The sequence below is a fragment of the Musa acuminata genome, chromosome BXJ3-8 (genome assembly GCF_036884655.1).
Source record: "Musa acuminata AAA Group cultivar baxijiao chromosome BXJ3-8, Cavendish_Baxijiao_AAA, whole genome shotgun sequence".
NCBI lineage: Eukaryota > Viridiplantae > Streptophyta > Magnoliopsida > Zingiberales > Musaceae > Musa > Musa acuminata.
In genome coordinates, this window is record NC_088356.1 from 789,525 (window position 1) to 808,534 (window position 19,010).

General features: G+C 37.6%; 2 protein-coding genes across 2 annotated transcripts; one reads left to right on the plus strand and one right to left on the minus strand.

Moving 5' to 3' along the window:
- The first annotated feature begins 2,839 nt into the window (after positions 1-2,839).
- LOC103994160 (uncharacterized) lies at positions 2,840-10,149 on the plus strand. The gene is made up of 12 exons (XM_009414481.3): positions 2,840-3,171; positions 3,516-3,644; positions 4,511-4,603; positions 5,730-5,809; positions 7,274-7,387; positions 7,748-7,821; positions 8,017-8,093; positions 8,406-8,489; positions 8,585-8,677; positions 8,765-8,872; positions 8,957-9,028; positions 9,496-10,149. The coding sequence occupies exons 1-12, from the start codon at positions 2,872-2,874 to the stop codon at positions 9,952-9,954; spliced, it is 1,683 nt and encodes a 560-aa protein (XP_009412756.2). The 5' UTR covers positions 2,840-2,871; the 3' UTR covers positions 9,955-10,149.
- A 658-nt stretch (positions 10,150-10,807) lies between these two features.
- LOC103994159 (mitochondrial import receptor subunit TOM20) lies at positions 10,808-17,576 on the minus strand. The gene is made up of 6 exons (XM_065163328.1): positions 17,327-17,576; positions 17,050-17,128; positions 16,761-16,930; positions 16,622-16,669; positions 13,019-13,102; positions 10,808-11,298 (listed from the first exon to the last, which is right to left on the minus strand). The coding sequence occupies exons 1-6, from the start codon at positions 17,423-17,425 to the stop codon at positions 11,173-11,175; spliced, it is 606 nt and encodes a 201-aa protein (XP_065019400.1). The 5' UTR covers positions 17,426-17,576; the 3' UTR covers positions 10,808-11,172.
- Between the last annotated feature and the right edge of the window lie 1,434 nt (positions 17,577-19,010).

A 19,010-nucleotide genomic window follows, 5' to 3' on the forward strand; every position in this document is an offset into this window, starting at 1 on the left:
TTATTCTCATGAATGGCAATTGCCTCTTTCTTCTAAGCAAAGTGAATTCATCATCAAGGCAGAAACTTTTCCATTACTAAGGGGGACCAACAGTGCATAACTTGCATGTTGTTGAGCAAAACCATTCATCTCAATCTCACAAGTAAACAAACAAATGCCTACCATGCTGATTCAGTCACTTGTGTTCCTTTGATACATCTTGTAAACTGATGCCATAACAAAACCATCCACCATAAAGGATGACCAACTCCCATTTGGGTGTAGTAACACCACGGTTGCCTGAGCAAGATCTCCTTTTTACTTGCTTCAAGCTCTTGTTCATTGATAAGACACAGATCATAGCTATGACCTAATTAATACTATTTAATTTGTTTCTGCAAAAAGAAACATATTAAAAACTCTTCAGATTATTATTATTGTTTAGGCAGGCAGATCATTGTCTTGGTAAATCCACCTGATCATTTAATTTTTGGTGGTCAGGTGAGCTCAACAAATGGCCACCAGTTAGCCTCCTGAACCAACCATACCTACCAACCATCTACTGGTCTTTGTCCTGCAACAGGAGGTCAGTCATGAGCTACCACCCCTAACCTATCGTTAACTAATGTTTTGGCCACCCTCTCTCTTGACTCCAAGCGTGATCATGGGGTCACAGGGTTAATGGCCTCTGCGAGGCCAATGGTGGGTGCAGTTCTGTATCCTCCTCAGTCCTATCACTGACTTGCACTGCATGTTAAGAGCAAAGAGGGAAGGACCAAAAGAGGTGGCATCTCCGAGTTGTGTCACCTAAACTTAGAGCCCAAGAAGGACCCCATGTCATGCAAGTCTTGATGCCCAATTAATCACCTTCCTTCCGGGTTCATCCTTGGAGTGAAGGATCAATAAAGACCCAAGTCAGTGAGTTTGGTGCGGGGGAGGAAACCAACACCCCATGTTGCACACCAGCAAGCCTTTACTGTCACCCGAACAACCACCTCATGATGCTCTCATGGTGTTTCCACCATCATTATTAGCCCTTTCTTCGACGGACCGCCGTGTTCCCGGTCGGGCCCGATGGATGCCGATGCCATGAGGAGGCGAAGTTATATTATGACCTGTTCTTAGAGTTAGCTTTGCATGGGAGCATGATACCTAATCTTCCTTTATGGTGTCCCATAATGGCATGCTGAAAGAGCTTCAGATTCAATGCTTCAGACTCGCACAGGATCCTGCACACTCCCATGATTCCCATTTCCAGATTAGAGTAAGGGAGTAGGTGTCCAAATAATGCAGCAACCAGTGACACTTTAGTTGGCTAATAGACCTTGAGTTTATTGGAAGGGATGAAGATCCTCGTGATCCAACTAAACACAAGTATAAACAAAACGATGGTTGTCATCAGAAATCCTGCAAGCTTATTATTGCCACATAATGATGTAGTTGAACTCTGCAAATGGAAACAAATCATGTATCTTGCCCAAGTAAAAAATTGATATCTTATTCCGACTGCAAGCTGGAGATCTGCATTGCAGAAATCTTCGGATCTGTTGAAGGTTGACTTTAAGATCTTATTCCACCGGCGCTTGATGTTGCCAATCCCAACTCCACAGGCCCCATGTCAAAAAGTTCCACCACCTAATGTCTCAGTTGTGAGGCACTTCCGAAGGTCGAAGAGATTTCCCGCTCTTCTTGTGAGAAGAAGAAGCCAATGGAAATCTGGGAAAAGAATATATATTCTCATAGTGTTTGTCCAGAATTTAGCACCTCTCTTTCAAGACATAATAGTTTTTCTGGCAAAAATGAAGAACAAGAAAATAAAAGAACGGAAGTGGGAAATTCTAACGATGATTGATATATAGTTTTTTGTGTCTTCCATGTTCTTGAATCAGCTTCTTTTTTCTTCTTCTTTTCTCGTTTCACACCTTTTGAAATGAATTTATTAACTACATATAATGGACTTTTTACTCTCACGTTGGAGCTAAATATAAATCTAAAACTCAAGCTAAGAAAAGTATATGTTTTGATGTGAATGCTTTCACTTGTATGTTGATTACAATCGAAGTAGACTCATCTGGATTTAGTTGTAATCTATCTAAAACTGGGTTGGATTGGATTGTTCTTTATTCGGGTCATCGGATCAAAGTTGTGGATCCAGTATGCGGTCCAATTGCGTGCCCGGCCCAATATTAGTTGTTCGGATCGGGTTATGATCCGTTTTTGAGTTGGATCGAATAGGAGGATCATTCGTCATTGGGTCGTCGGATCAAAGTTGCGGATTTCAATCCAGTCGTCGCAGATTGGGATCTGTTATCACTTGATCCATTTATGTGCCCTGCAAAACTAGGCCCGCTAATGCCACACAAAAATAAAAGTAATGAGAATCTAGTCGGATCTCGGGTTACATTGGTTGAACCAATAGGTCAACTCAAGGTTCGTCGTACTACCGACATTTCGAACGATATCGGTGTATCGGACGGTATATCAAGGCGTACCGAACGATATACCCTGATGTACCGAACAATTTAATACCTTTTTCATATAGCAATGCTACAGTAGTACTGTGTAGTGGTACCGAGTGGTCCGCATACCAATAACCTGTTGAACCGGTACGTACTGTCTGATACGGACGGTACGCTTCGGTATGACAGATCTTGGGTCAACTAGTTGGACAGGAGATTTAATATTCTTAAAAAATAAAAATAAAAAATATATTTCGATCCTTTAAATCCAAATCATCGATGGTCGGACCGGTTGAGATCCGATGGCCGATTTTTGGGGCCCACCAACCCGTCCGGTCCGGTCCAGTGCGGTCCAGATTTAATAACCAGAACAAAACCCTAAGGGTCATGGTGCTCTGGTTCTCTTAAATCCCCTGAATCCAACGAAAGCCCGATGGAAGGGCTTGTCGTCGCCGAGTTCGTCATGGGAGACCGAGAGGAGGAAGTGCCAAGGGTAGCGGAGGAGCTATCGGAAGATGAGGAGGACTCGTGGTCCTCCGAGTCGGAGGTGGGAGAGGCTTTGGACTGGCTGGACCTGAGGGATGGACCCGACGGCGAAGGCGCGTCGGCATCCTTCTCGCTCGCGTCCTCGCATCGCCCCAACGCCCACGGCGGCCTCCTCTCCCGGCCCCTCCAACCCCTTTCAAACCGCAACCAGAAATACTCCACCCACATCCGGGCTAATCCTTTAGAGGTGTCTTTCGGTCTCCCTATTTTGAGTATATTCTTTCTCTTCTGTTGATCGATTTGTTGATGGAAGCATCTCCTTCGTTGGCAGAATGGTAAAACTTTGGATTGTTATGTCGTTTGGTTGAATTTTCAGTAGAACAGTTTCATTTTTTCCCGACAAATTTGCTTTCTCCAAAGTTATGGATGTGATCGTTCGATTATGAAGAAGTCCACAGCTTGAGGTTGCCTGACCTTCAATCTGCATGTGTTGACTTTTTGAATTAGTTTATTTCCCTTTTTTTGTTTATTGTACTATTTGGTCTTGTTTTTTAATCTTAATTTCTTCTGTAACGCAAAATGTTTGTTTAGGAATGGGAAGGAAGAACGGACGTGGGCATGTCAAACTCGGTGACGACTGCAATTAGGGACAGTGTTCGAGATATGGCGATAGGTAGAACAAGGAATACAGAGAAAGCTGACAGGGCTACTGTTGAGCAGGTTAGTGTTTCGTTAGTCTTTTTTTTTTTCCTAGAGAAGAATGTAGTCTATATATCTAAAATTGAATTTAAATATTTCAATTTCTATGTCAACAAATTGAAGTTTTGACATTTTTTAAGCATATGCTTACTTATAGGAGGCATCACTGCATTATTTACGTTTCCAGGAAAAGAAAGCCTATGATTTGTTTAAGTTCTTCAATATTTAGGATTTTGATCATCCAGTTTTGTAAAAGTATTGTGTTTGAAGCAATGGAAGGTGTTTGGAACTGTGACCTCGTGCTTTCCCCTTTTTATGTGAAATATCAGGAAAACATCATGTTACATGTTCACAACATTAGTTTAGATAAATATAGCCGATTTTACTGCTTTTTAACTATTCAAGTGACTTGTGCTGATGGCGTCAAGACATTACTTAACTTTTGAACTAGCAAAAGGGTCCATTTCTTGGGAGTATTTTCCTTCCACTGTTGTTCACATTTGGTACTTTTCAGTTTTGTCTATGGAAGGAGAATGATTCCTATTATCTGGTTGATGTGGACCTAAAATGGACAACATCTTGGCTTTTGTCTGGTTTTACTTCTCTTGAATATGTTGTTACTGCCACTGGATTCTTCTGGGCAAATTACCTGTTCATTTGTCATTCTGAAACCTTGTCCTGATTGGTGCTCTGGATTCTTTCACCTTCTATTGCTATTCTGGTGATACTATGTGTGGAGTATGTCTTCTTGTCTCAGAACTTGCATGTAATGCCCAATCAACTAACTATATCGTTTCTACTTTTTACTAGCCTTTCATTCTTCTTGATATCTGCACTTGGATGAACTATCTCTATGTCTGTCTTGAGATAACATCTCTGATTGGCAGGCCATTGACCCTAGAACTCGCATGGTGTTGTTCAAGATGCTGAACCGTGGAGTCTTCCATGATATTAATGGCTGCATATCTACTGGTAAAGAGGTATGTCTTTAATCTTGAAACTTATAGTATTAAAATTTGATTTTTTTTTGTGTCTATTTGAATAAAAAAGGAAACAGATGGACATGTAGAACTTTGGAATTGCTGCTACAAGACAGAAACCATACTTGCAAGATCAGATATGTGTCAAGTTTGGCTAGGGACAATACAACCGATATCGGCAAAATCACTCAACTTGAAACTAAAATTATAAAAAATCATAAACTGGCAAAGTAATAAAAATATCAAATATAATTTGGAAATATTAAAAATTCTTATACCCCCATATTTCCTGACTTTTAGAGAAGACATTAGATCAAAATTTAAAAGATAAAAACTGCCTAAAAGATTATAAAAAAAAATATATAATAAATCATTACAATCAATAAATATTTGTTCGTAAACCATTCATATTAACTGTATCAGACAAAGACATATATAAAAGATTCAAAATTTGTGCACCTATAACTTATTATAGCAATGGAAACTGCAGTTGCTTGGATGTCTCTGAATCACAATACAGATAAAGATAAAGCAAAGACGAGAACAAAATTCTTTGAAAAGAGTGCTTGTGGAAGCTGAAATTTATCATGAAAATGTATGATATTTCATTTGTCTAGTATGGAACCTATTTCTTTAATAGGTTAAAGCTACTCTTTGTCCTGCCCTTTCCTCTTCCATTGTCATTTTCTCTTTATTTATTAGTGATGAAGAATAAGCCTCACAACGATGGTGGCAAACCACGTTTTATGGTTGCAATGAATAGAGAATGAATTAATAACATCCTCTCCTTTGTTTCACCATGATCTAGGTTTTGTTTTTGACCTTTTCCACCTTGACTTTCTCTTTCTTTTCCTTCCCTTTCACAGCTCTCCTTTTTTCTTACTTTGAGACAGTTGAATTGCTTAGAATTGGCCAAAACCAGTGTGTTTGACTGATTATAGGTGATTATGTCCGATTTCCAGCTATAAAACCAAGAATGGTTCCGTAATGAGATATTACAAATATGGATTAGGCATATCATATATGATGACTATGATAAAAACCTAGTAAAAGGATTGACAGTCTGTTTATAAATAATCTTTCTAGTTCTAGAAATCCTAGATAGCATGACTTTTTTTTTACACAGGCAAATGTTTATCATGCAACAAAAGCTGATGGTCAGGAACTGGCAGTGAAGGTGTACAAGACATCTGTTCTTATTTTTAAGTAAGGAATATCTTAGACTGAGATCTTGTTACATTTGAGTTTTATTTTTCATAGTGCTTTTTCTTTGCGCTGAAACTTCAAGAAGGTTCGGTTTTGGTGGTCAATAATAATTTCTGATTGGTAAAAATGTTCCTTTGTATGATCATAGGTATATTCAGTAATTATTAGCTATTTTTTTAATTCCATATGAGAATGATAATTAGATTATGGTGCTCAAGCTGAAACGTTAAAATTAGGAATTTTTGAACCATTCTCTTGATCTACAGTTTGGATGCATGAGCCATGAACATACACCTTGAAATATCAAATGATTTCTTCAATTGCATCACTCTTTAGATGACAACAGTTAATCCTTAAATGATACTTGTCTAGAGATGCAGATATTTAAATTTGACATTGAAATAGAATGGCACATGCCATAAGTGGTGTTGACACTAAGGTTTGCCATTGCGCACAAACTGGTATATATTGGTCAATATTTGTCACAAGACATGGATCGCCATTTTTCAAGCAGTCCAAGTCCATTACAGGGTTTACCACCTTGATAGTCCAGTGCTTTTATATTTTTTATTTAGTGCTACCTCTCTCTCTCTCCCTCCCTCTCCCCCTTTCTCTCTCCTTGCAATTTCTCTTGCCTCATGCTCACCTCTCTCGTGTTGCTTGCTGTTCCTGCCACCCACCACTGTCAGCCCACTGGATGCTCCGCCTCCTCCACCCTTTGATACTGTGGTATGTACTGGCATTATGTGTCAGAACCATATTTTTCAGGCCATGGACTGGCACAGGCTTGGTATCTGAAATGGGAAACTTTGGTTGACACATCTATCAAGGAGAAAAAATTTCTTATATCAGCAAAAAATGAAGTTGTAATGACTATAAGTATTCATAAAGGAGTGATTTTTCTGATTCAGATGGAAGCAGCCTAGTCATGGAACAAATGAGCTGCCAAATATAGACTTACATCATTTACTAGGATCCAGTAATTGCCTGATTGTTTGAATATAGGATAGTGTGTTAGTTAATGAGGTTGTTTTGATACCATTGCCACATTGTCATATAGGTGAAAATGGGAGCCATTCATGTACATAATTGTTTATGGTGTCTCTTGGATTTACTTTGTAATATTTGAAGATTCCCCTTCATGGTCATTCATGATTATATTTTCATTGTTTGGCTTCAAAATGGTTCAGTGTGCTATAACGTGCTCTGCCTTTAAATCTACGTGAACTGTAAGATGCTTATCGTGTGATGGTTGATAAGCAGTTAGGAGAAGAAATTGAATTTTTTGGTATATAGTTGATGTTTACATTTTATATATTGACATCTGTTTAGGAGGCACTTCTATGAATGGTTTAGAACCGAGATATAGTTTGAAGTACAGTCATCTGTGCACAAAGCCTCAAACTATTGTAAGCACTTACTATTTGTCATATAACAGCTCTTATTATTATTTTCTAACTGCAGAGATAGGGACCGATATGTACAAGGGGACTACCGTTTCAGAAATGGTTACTGCAAGAACAACCCTAGGAAAATGGTAAAGACTTGGGCAGAAAAAGAAATGAGAAACCTCATGCGGTAAGAGCCTTCCTATTACTGTTGATATGTATTATTCTATTTAGATAAATTGTGCACTCTCTTAACCATATATATATATAAAATAAATTAATTAAATTAGTGATGTCAAAGTAACAAAGCAAAATCATGTGGATATTCCCTTGTTACTTTGTGTGTGGCATGCTGCATTGCGTCATATTCTAAATAAGAAAGAACAAGACAAGATGCATAACATGAAGCGGCGGAAATCTAAAGATAGCTGGGTGATATTTTTTTTGCAGAAATTCATTAATTAGATTTAGATCCTAGTTATGTAATAATTTTTTCTGGACTGGCAACTCTATAGCTGTTTTATTTATGAATGCTCCTCTGTCCTTGTAGAGTAAAAGCTGCAGGAATTCGATGCCCGACACCATTGCTCTTGAGGCTTCATGTTCTGGTCATGGAATTCATAGGTGTTTATATTTTCTTCTGATTTTTTTTCTTCTAAAGTTGCAGTTGTCAGAATGTCAAATCTCTTCTTTTATTATTATTTTAGTGCTGCTATTATGATATCTCATTTGCTTTTCATATTGATTTAATATTTTTTTAGTTGGTTAAATATCGCAAACATCATGAATAATTGTAATTAATCCTAATTTGTAATGCAGGAAAAGCAGGCTGGGCTGCACCTCGCCTTAAGGATGCTGCATTGTCCGAAGATAAGTTGCACGAATGCTATGTGGAGGTATCTGTCATAATCTGATGTTTCTGTATTATACTTATCAATTGCTTCACAACATAGAGCATATTATCGTCTAGCTGTTGCTACTAAATGCCACTTACAACTTTTTAAAACAAGCTAACAGTGGTTTTAGAGAAGCAACAAACTTAGTTGTTTACATGGTTCTTATATTTGATCTACAATGTTACTTCTTAAATTCGTGTAATATAGAAGTGCTTTTGATGATTGTGCTGATCATCAAATTTAATATTTCCTAATCTAAAAGAAGCTGCAGGCTAGCAGTTGTGAAAATAATTATCACCACTCATTTTTCAGATTATTACAACAATGCGAACATTGTACCAGAAGTGTAAATTGGTACATGGAGACTTAAGTGAATACAACATACTTTATTTTGAGGTAAGTAGTTTCTGTTCCATTAAACCATTCTCATTACCATCCTAAATTAGTAATAAACCAAGAATATTCATATTTTCCTTCTTCTCATTTTGTAGGGTCACTTGTACATAATTGATGTTTCCCAATCAGTAGACCTTGATCACCCTGGTGCTCTGGAATTCCTGAAAGAAGATTGTGTTCATGTTTCAGTTAGTAATATGCTTTGATGAGTTGCCAAGCCCCTTTTGTGCCTGTCTGATATTTTAGAATTGTGCTTTTATTCGTGTTGGTTGCAGGATTTTTTCAGAAAAAATGGAGTGTCCGTAATGTCTGTCAAGGAATTACTTGACTTTGTCATTGATGCATCTATTGCTGATGAAGATGTGGATGATTATCTAGAAAAGGTACTTCTATGCCCTATATAGTTAATCTTTCAAAAATTGCCTAATCAGTGCCTTATCATCATCATGTTTGTGGAATAATTTCAGATTCAGCAAATGGTTTTAGAAAGAGGAGAGACAGTTAACCAAGATGAAATTGCACCTACTGTGTTTGTGCAGGTATCTTATCATCCTTTCTTTTTTTTTTTAACGATGCTGGTACTTTATGTGTTCATGCAAAGCATGGCATTAACCAAGCAAGTTCTTGGTACTGATATTTATAATTGCTGCTTAGATATCCCTTCAAATTTCACATGATGCATTCCTTGTTTCTTCAGACAAAACGTGATGCATTATACCTTCACATACTTGTAATATCATACATAATACATAATGTGATGACTATGAAAATACATTGTTGTTGCCTCATTTTTGTCCCATTCTTACCCTTTTAAGTCCTAGATTAGTCAGAGGCCCAAATAATCGAATCACCTTTGGCCTGTGGGATAACTTAATTTAGGTGCAAATATATGGCTCTTCCTATTTCAACATAATTTCAGTAGTAGGATTCATGATGATTTGTGTAACTCTGCTGACTTGATCTTCACTTCCTGTTGCCTGTTATTCGCATGTTTCACTATTTCAAGACCGTTGACTATGTTAAAAAGTGTGAGGAGGATCTAGTTCAGATGGCCATGCTCCAACGGCCGTCGTTGGCATATCAGCTGAAAGCAGAAGAGATTTATGATCAACCTTTGCTAGGATTTGTACATACTAGAAATGAATGTAACCAACAACATCAACAAATCTCAGATAGAGCAAATGGTCCCTCAAATTTGTTAGAGGATAAGCAGACAGAACGACCTATCCAAGGCACTGTTGAAGTCGGAACCGAAGATGAATCGACGTCTGAAGAAGATACCGATGGGGATGGTTCGTCGTTTGAGAGCGAGCACGAGATGGGCCCGGAGGAGAAAAGAGCTGCTCGGAAAGAACACAAGAAGAAAGTTAAAGAAGAGAAGAGAGAACAAAGGAAGAATAAAAAGTTCTCCAAGGCTGAGAAGAAGCGGCGAAAGAAATTGGCTAAAGCCAAGTGTCGAAGGTAACTTCTAAAGACAAGTATAACACCATGCTGCGATCATTCTTCCATGTTTTTTTGGTAAGAGTTTGTGTTCCATGTGGTGTTATGCTGAGCTGTTTATTTTTTTCCCACTTTGGTAGAACAATGAAATCCTACTTTTGGTTTCAAGAGATAGAATCTTACCAAAAAAAAATTTATCATCTAAACTTTCAGAACTCAAGTATGAGACAATTACTTGATAATTTTTTCTTCAAAGGCAACATTCGATTTCCGAGAGGCAGTGTTCCTTGGGCTTGACGAAGTAAACCCATCCACGAGAGGGGAAGTCTAGATGGTAGGGTTCTCAGATGGGGCAGAGAAGGGAGAAGGATATGATGATCATTTGGTAGGAACAATGAAATGCTTCGAAATCGGTTGGGAAGAAGAAGGTGAAGTAGTAGTAGGTTAGAGTGGTATGTCGACAAAGTAAACTCTCTTTTTCTTTTTAATTGCTAAAGCATGAATGTGTGTTATCAAAGAAATGAATAATATCAAGTTCGATCACTTAATGAATAATAGTCTTAAATTTAGACAACAAAATAATCCATATTCCAAATCAACATTTATTACAATCAATTGACAACTAACATAAAACTATATCAATAATGATCTTAATCAAATTTCGATGATGATGATAAACAAAAAATTTCATATAACAAAAATTAAATATTTAAGACCTACAATTTTATTGTTGTTATTATAATATTTTAATCCATCTTTAGTCATCCGATCAATGGTTATCCACCCAAAATGATTGGGGTACAAATTACCCTTTTTTAAGACTAAATAAGAGGAAAAAAAAAAAAAGAGTTCCACAGAGTCAGTTGGAAACACCGCACTAACGACCAGAATATTTTGGAAGCATTTATCAACTTAGGGTAAGCAATAGTTGTTCATGGCCACTACTGTTTCACCAGCATTGTCAGTCTGCTGTATTGAGATTACTCAGAAATGCCAAACTTCGGCATATTGCAAATAGAAACCTCTCTTTATCAATATGACAAAAAACAAGACAAATGCGCCTACTAAAGCAAATGATGAATTGGACTTGAGATGATTTTTGCCACAAGGGAGCAGCAAACTAGAAAGCTGCACCCATTAGTATTCTCCGACAATCACATTAACACTGCCTTCATGTTCACTTCATGATCAATTAGTATGGTAGAATCTTCCCCTTGCAGATGAATAAAAACATCCGACATCTTTACCTTGGAGGCGGGGGAGGACCATGTGATTTGGCCAATCCAACCCATACGACAATACCAACCGCAAGAATTACCCAGCCAAGGATGTCGTACTTAAGGTCACTGCTCTTCTTCTTCTTGGGTGCCTGAGATTTAACAGCAATAATCAGAAACTGCAAGCCTTACTAAACTTTCATGAGTGTGTTGTTTGAGAGGACTACAAACTGGAGCTAATCTCACAAAACTTGAGCAATCCCTTTGAAAAAAAAAATTAGAAGGGGATAGAAGATTCATTTATACTAACTCAATTCAACATAAAAGGACCCCTATCAACTCATTTATACTAGCAAATAGAATTTTTCTATAAAAAAATAAAACAGAGATTATGTTGAAGTCATAACATGCTGTCCAAATCTGGTCCTGGTTAACTGAATAGAGACCGAATATGATAAAAAATTATTTCCTAATATCCTGATAAAAACATCTCTCTCTCTCTCTCTCTCTCTCTCTCTCTCTATATATATATATATATATATATATATGACCTATAGCTAATATCATATGCCCCTAACTTCTAAATATTTGACAATATCCAATTTTTTAATTAAATATTGCCCAGTTTTCTTTATTTTTTTTATCAGCATAGAAATGGCTCTATTAATCTAATCATGATTGCAAAGACACATAACATAAGAAAGAAACATCTACTCCCCACTTTGTCATTCGATTAAGCTTCGAACTCGCTCATGATACTACATTAGTTTTGACGCATGTTTTGCAGTGTTAATGTACAAAATTGACCACAAATTTGAGATCACCCTATTATTCTAACTCCCGGTTGCTGGTAACAAAAACATGAAAAAGTGCAATGTCTATAATATAATTCGCTATTGATTATATTTGAATTTGGATATCTCCCATGAAAGCAATGTACATCATCAACCCTCATAAGGCCTTGTGTTGGTGGGAGCCTTGGGAATTGGGCTGCCCCTGTAATCAGTTGGGTCCTACATACATATAACTTGACCTGACCCAGAATATATGCTACAGGAAATGCTTTCTTTAAACGGGATGGTAATGACAGATCTTTTAGAAAGACGTAAGCGATTGTGCATGTATTCTAGAAGAAGAATTGCATTTCCTTTTAGCGGATTGTATTTGGACATAAGAAACTGCATGGGCAGTCTGGGTGCATATTGGTTAAAATCAAATCTGGATGTCTGTCTAAAGCCCAAGTGAACTAGGTCCTGTATAATTTGACCCATTAAAAGAGAGAAATTTTAAAATAAAATCACGGTGAGATTTATCAAAATAAAGTCTTTCATAAAAAATTATAGTCATGGTAATGCTTTAAACAAATCCAAATCATCAAAAATAGACAAAGGCAGTAGGATATATCAGTTCTTGTTTCACCAGCAAAGGATGAACTACTACAAATTTGCACATTGAAACTGGTGTTTTTAAACAAGGGGGAATTCAGCAGCTTTATAGTCTTGTTTCACCAGCAAAGGATGAACTACTACAAATCCAAATTATAGTCTTGTTTCACCAGCAAAGATGACTATTAGCAGAATTTACCAGACACCAAACTGGTGTTTTTAAACAAGGGGGAATTCAGCAGCTTTAAAAAAAGAATAAATCATATCATTTGCCCCCCACATCAGACCTCACGTAAAGAACTAATCTACATGTTAAAGTACTCAAACGTGCAGCATAAAAGCAAAAACATATTACTAAACATGAAAAGTGTTGAAGAAAGAAGAGAAAATATCAAGCAAAGATGATACTGCATTTATCTAACTAGCAGGCTGACATGCTAAAATGTACTACAAAAAAAATATTTTCTTCAGAGGAGCACAACAGTACCTTCACATTTGAAGCTGAGGTTGTTCCCTGTGAAGCCTGTTGACTTGCCATCTGCCTTTGGAGCTCTAGATGTAATTCAGGTGCCTGAGGAAAACGTTTAGGCTACCTTTCAGATGAAGATTGTGGGATGATACATATACTGACTAATCTAGAACATGAAATAGCATTTCCTCATACCCTATAAAGTTAGCCATACATCTCTATTCAGTTTTTATTTCTCAATAAGCATGACAAGCAATCTCCAACATGCGACAGACTGATACAATCAACAATCAGAATAAGTATATATTAACAGCATCTCCAAATGTGGAGTTTCTAACCAATAAGAAAAACAACCACCGAAATTAACAAACTTAACAATGGGTGAAAGAGAAGAATGGAAAACATGACAAGTAAATTTATATCTAGTTCTGAACCAAAGAATTTTATTCCGTTATCAGAAGACAGAAACCTACCATTGTAAAGTTCCATATATCCATAGATGTGCAAAATAATTAAAAGACAACTTCAAGGCAACTTGTTAAAGAAAATTAATGTTGGAATTATTTTAGAACTTTAGAGGGCTCTATAATACCATAAGTTGTTGCAGAGATGAAGAAAGAAGCCAAATAAAACTAATCTTGGGCTTTATTGGAGATTCTAGGGCTTTACCGAAGATATAATCCCTGCAAATAAATTTGATCATAATTGAAGATCAATACAAAGAAGAATATTTATCAATCAAGTCCCAACAAAAGGAAAGATTGTTTGTCAAAACAAATCTGAAAATGTATCTTCCCCAAAGAAGCCAAGAAAATCTGATTAGTATGTTGGATATATTTCCTTGATTATATTCTTTCCTTATCCTTCTTGTACATTGGGTATCTATAAAAGGGGGGAAGGTATTGTAACATGGAATATAAAATACTGGCCAAATAAATGATATTCTTTGTCTTCCCGCATTACATGTGGGTGGCCTGAAGTGATATCCAAAAGCCAGAGGAGATCAGGTATTTATCCCTGATGGGGCAATGACATCATTGACATGTGTTAAAGTCCAAGTGTAAGACTTCCACCTTAGCCAGTTAATCCATAAGCCAAATGAGTGATAGTTATCTTTTGTCTCATGTAATTTTCCTTTTTCTATCCTCGAACTATAAAATCCTAGGAAAATGAATATCTGCTTTTGTCCAAGAGCTTTCCATGCATCGTCCTGCATTATATTGATATCAAAGAATGTCTTTTGAAATCCTTCCACAGCATTTTGCCACATCATGTTGGTATAAAGTTTGTAAATTATCCAAGATATACTACCATTGAAGCTGATCCACATTTCAATTACATGAACCTGAGACGTGTTCCTGCTCTATAGAAGGGTATGATGAAGGAGGTATTTTCCTTTAATGTTCAAAATAATTTTATTTATTTAAGTTGCTATAGGACAACTGTCTCTGAGCTACTTGCCAGAGTTGGACTATAGAAGATGACCGGAAATACAAATCTGGTTAAAGATATCTGGCAACAACAAAAAAGAAAGTAGCTAACTAAGAATCTGATTAAACAACTAGCAGAACTCATTAAACATCGAATCCTTTTGGCTTAGTAAGCTAAACTAGATCAGCATTGCAAGTAACAGATAATAAATGATGAAAAACCTTGCCTATTATGGAATCTGCTAGGGTGAAAGTAGGTCAGATTACAACTTTACAAAATCAATTCATTCCAAGTGGAACCGGACAGGGTTAAAAAAATGAATTTTCACCACATTTCATATTTGTACCTAATTTTGCTACCTGAAAGGCTGAAACATTTTGATATGAATATGGATTTGGGTTTGGGTTTAGTTCTACCCATTTATGCATATCAAAATTGGTCCTACCCAGTCCCCACATAGCAGAAGTCATGTGCACCAACCTACCCTTTTTATCTAGATATCTAAATGTTGAAATATAGTACAAAGGGTTAAATAAAATCTATAGTGACCAAAGCAAAATATTCTTGTTTGATTTTTTTCTAAGCACAATATTCTTTCTTTTCTCTGTCTTCCTTTCGATCGTTTACAATTTTCCTTATGGTTTTTGTACCCAATAAGCATAATTCAGAGGTTTGAACTAGTATCCTACATATTGGCTGGGAGTGTATAAAATTTCTCTCTAGCACTTATGCAATAACTATCTCAAATGCAATTTAAATCCAGATCTATAATATATCTGATTCATATCCATATATGTTTTAAAAATACAAGGTCAAAAAACTTATATCCATCTAGTATGGCTATTAGAATTTATGCAAGATGAAGTGGACGGACATGGTTCTTCTGATATTCGATCTGCATCCAGATTGTTTTTACCCCTAAATCCACTGGATTAAACAAAAACGAAATTCCTTGAATAATTTTCAAAACATTAATGATGAATTATTATGATTAAACAAATGATGAAGTTGCGTGGAATTTGTGTGGTAAAGATCGAAGCAGGACATCCACAAGAAACATTCTCCCATGACAGAAATTGTGTGGAAAGTTGAAGTATGTTCAATTGTAGATATCACAATGAGATACTACTTTGAATTAATTTGTGTACATGTCTATAAACAAGATTCTAAAACATGCTCTCATTCCAAGGAAACACATATTACCAAAATTTATCATGTCAAAACTGACTTGTTCCCATGAGTATTCAATCATTAATGACAAGATCCAACTACCAAAAGACATCTTATATTCAACATTGACAGTCCTGCATAATATACAGAATATTGGTCATATCCAACTGCTCGCGAAAGAAACAATAGGATCAATATTCTATCCCTGACAGAATGGCTACTAATTATATGCCACTGAAGAAGAATTTAACAGAGAGCTTCCACAGCAATATACAGTCTTCAATATAACATATGCCCTTTCAGTTGCTTCCTCTAAATAACAAGGAATATTTGTTTACAGAAAAAAAGCAAGAACCTATAGATGCCACCGTTGTGCAATGTGAATATTAGAATCAGTGGTACAAGGATGGATAGAGAGAGAACTAATAAAATGTTATTAAAAGGAAATTAAAAAGATTTGAATGTTCGTAATTAATTAGGGATATTTCCATATTCAACTGACTTCAAAAAGTTGGAGTATTAAGGCTTGTTATTGTTGTTGTAGAAAAAGAAAAAAACAAACTATATAGTACACATTTAATGCTTAATTTCACACCTCAAACTAGTTTGTGCTATTTTAAGTAATAAATACAGAATGACCAGGTATCTCAATTGTGCAGCATTCCTGAGGCACATTAGCTCATTTCCTACACAAGTTTGATTTTATATATATATATATATATATATATATATATATATATATATATATATATATATATATATAAGGTAAGTTTTACAATTCTGGCACAAGAAGGATATCTGGTTACCATCAAAACAAGAATTTCTTTTATCACTCTACCTCAGACAAGAAGCCAGAACCACGGAACATAAGAGAAAAAATAACTTCATAGAACCAACTATCCTAATCGATGGCTGACAAGGAAAAAAAAAAGCAAATGCTGAATAATATAAGTAAAATAATTCTGTGAACCAATTGACACAGTATTGTCTCAGTATATGCAATTGATTATATATATATACCTTGGATGACAAATCCAGCGATTTAAGATACAACTCGTTTCCAGGATCCTACAAGAATTTGAAATCTTAATGCACCAAAACAAGTAGAAATACTTGAGAGAAATGACTGGATTGGACTATTTGTTTGTGCAAACGTTACCAACTCCAGAGCCTGTTGGAAACATTGAGTTGCCTTGTCAAAATAACCCATAGCTGTCTCGCGATCCTGTGTGAAGAATGCATGAGAAGTATGGGCGTTTCCCAAGCACCACAGAGTGTCATGCTTGCTCGGATTCACCTCTAAGGCTGCCTCCAGTTTTGATATAGCATCTGCAAAGCACTCAAATTCGTGAAGCCGAGATTTCTCTTCCCCCGAATCAAGTTCGCAGAAAGCTACTTTCTTATCGCATCTGTCAGGACGAATCTGTTCTAACATTAATATTACGAACCTTTTACCATCTTTATGGAGTCGTCACCGCTCTGAAACGAGGACAACTCAAGAAGCGCTCCTCCCCACCTCGTGAGATTCTACGAGAACATAAACGTGATTCCATTACCAAGAACTCCGCAAGGAACAGTCAGGAACACACAAGAAATTTGGTCTCGGAAGCACCAAATAAGTCGAGACAGCAAATGACGCCATCAAAACCGATCATTCCAAGCGCCGAAAGCCCCAAACACACGGGCAAGAAGAAACGGAAAGGAAGGAAAGGCGTCGCGACTCACATCGGCATCGAGGGGGTTACTGGCATAGGCCGCCTCCGCGGTCTTGCGGGCGTGCTCGAAGAAGAGGAGCCGATCGAAATCGTTCTGCTGCAAATCCATGGGTGGCAAACGACCGAGAGGAGCAAAGGCCGACGCAAAAGATCACCTGAGCCGCCCCCTCGCGTGGGCGCTGCGCTCAAGAGGGGATTAGGGTTTATCGAAAGAGCGGCGAGAGGTCAGAGGTTTAGCAAGTTTCCGGTTACAATTTCAGTGGGGCCGCTCGTGACGCCACGATGACGGCGGCCCGCATCGGTTGGGTCGGTTTATGAACGGTTATTTTTCCAAAAAAATAAAGATATTAAATTATTTATATAAATTCGAAAAGAAAGAGTTGACGACGAAATCTCGGCGGTCAAAATCATCTCCCCGATTCTATGGTGACGTCATGTACGAGCTTTACTCGCAGTGGTGTTTACATCTCTACTAATCCGTTTGAAGCTAATCACATTACATCTCTACTAATCACATTAGCTAAGACAACAATGAATATATTTAAGATTTTAAATTTTGTTTAAGATTTGTAATGGTTTTTAGCCTCCTTTAGGATAAGACACCATACATTGTACTGTTCACACATATAGAAGAACATAGATACAATAATAATAATAATAAGATCAATGCATATCCTAACATTAACATCGATCATCAAAAGGACGAGATGCAAACAGAGTCAAAGCCTCATTTCATCCGTCTTCACGTGAACTTTCTTCCATGTTCTATGAGGCCGAAGACACTCGTTCGTACGTCAGTAGATCAAATTTGTTCTCGTTAGAGACGTCGATGACTATGAACCGATGCTGCAAAATCTCCCTTCGTAGGATGAGAAGAAACCTGAAGGAGTTGTGGGGGGGGCAAAGGGACTGCATTACAAATCGCAAGGCTTTTGAATGAGACCTGCTATGCTTCTTCTTACCCTCCTCTCAACAGCAAGATGTGCAACAAGAAAAGCATGAGAACCATCTGGATTCTCCTGCAGCCGGAGCTTCTTTTGGTGTTCCGGTCTGCAGCGGGAGCTGCTCTGCCTTCTCTGGCTGCAGTGGGTGTCCAGGTTCCCCCTTGAACGAACCACTTTTCCTTTCACCTGTCAATCTGTCTCAACATTCTTTAGTTTGATCACCCAAATCTAATTCCTATTTCGCAGCTTCATGTGCAGCGTAGTGTCAAGAAGGACGAATTGAAGTGCATGAGAAGAGATCGTACATTGGAAACGCAAAGGATTCAGCTGAGCTGCGAGATAAGCTGGGGGGCAATGCTGCTTGCTCAGCTGGACGCCGCTCCTTGTGAGCATGTTCCTCGGCGTTCGCTGCCTCCGCTGCGGCCTGTAGCGCACCACTTTCCGCGTGGACCGAGTAGGATGCCATCGGACTGACGACATTCTCCTTGGAGAAGCTGGAGTTCCCTACATGGATGCTGAACAACGACTCGTTGGAGGCCACACTCCACTCCATCGGAGTCGTCGACTTGGATCGTTCGAAGATGGAGGAGGGAATTCGATTCGGGTCGGCCGGATCTGACTTCTCCATTACCTGAACCGGAGGAGACTGCCTCGGTTCGAGAATGTCGGATTGAGGTAAACTGATGTCAGTAGGATTTACAGAATCATTTGCACTTGTAGCTGCACCAGCTTGAGTTGCTTGTCCTCGAG

Bases quoted from the DNA above. Each gene is read 5' to 3' on its own strand.
- LOC103994160 (XM_009414481.3), top strand. From the start codon at position 2,872: ATGGAAGGGCTTGTCGTCGCCGAGTTCGTCATGGGAGACCGAGAGGAG. The intron at 3,172-3,515 runs GTGTCTTTCGGT...ATGTTTGTTTAG, and splicing joins TCCGGGCTAATCCTTTAGAG to GAATGGGAAGGAAGAACGGA. The intron at 3,645-4,510 runs GTTAGTGTTTCG...TCTGATTGGCAG, and splicing joins ACAGGGCTACTGTTGAGCAG to GCCATTGACCCTAGAACTCG.
- LOC103994159 (XM_065163328.1), bottom strand. From the start codon at position 17,425: ATGGATTTGCAGCAGAACGATTTCGATCGGCTCCTCTTCTTCGAGCAC. The intron at 16,670-16,760 runs GTAACGTTTGCA...AAATTCTTGTAG, and splicing joins TCCAACAGGCTCTGGAGTTG to GATCCTGGAAACGAGTTGTA. The intron at 13,103-16,621 runs GTATATATATAT...CGTTTTCCTCAG, and splicing joins CGCTGGATTTGTCATCCAAG to GCACCTGAATTACATCTAGA.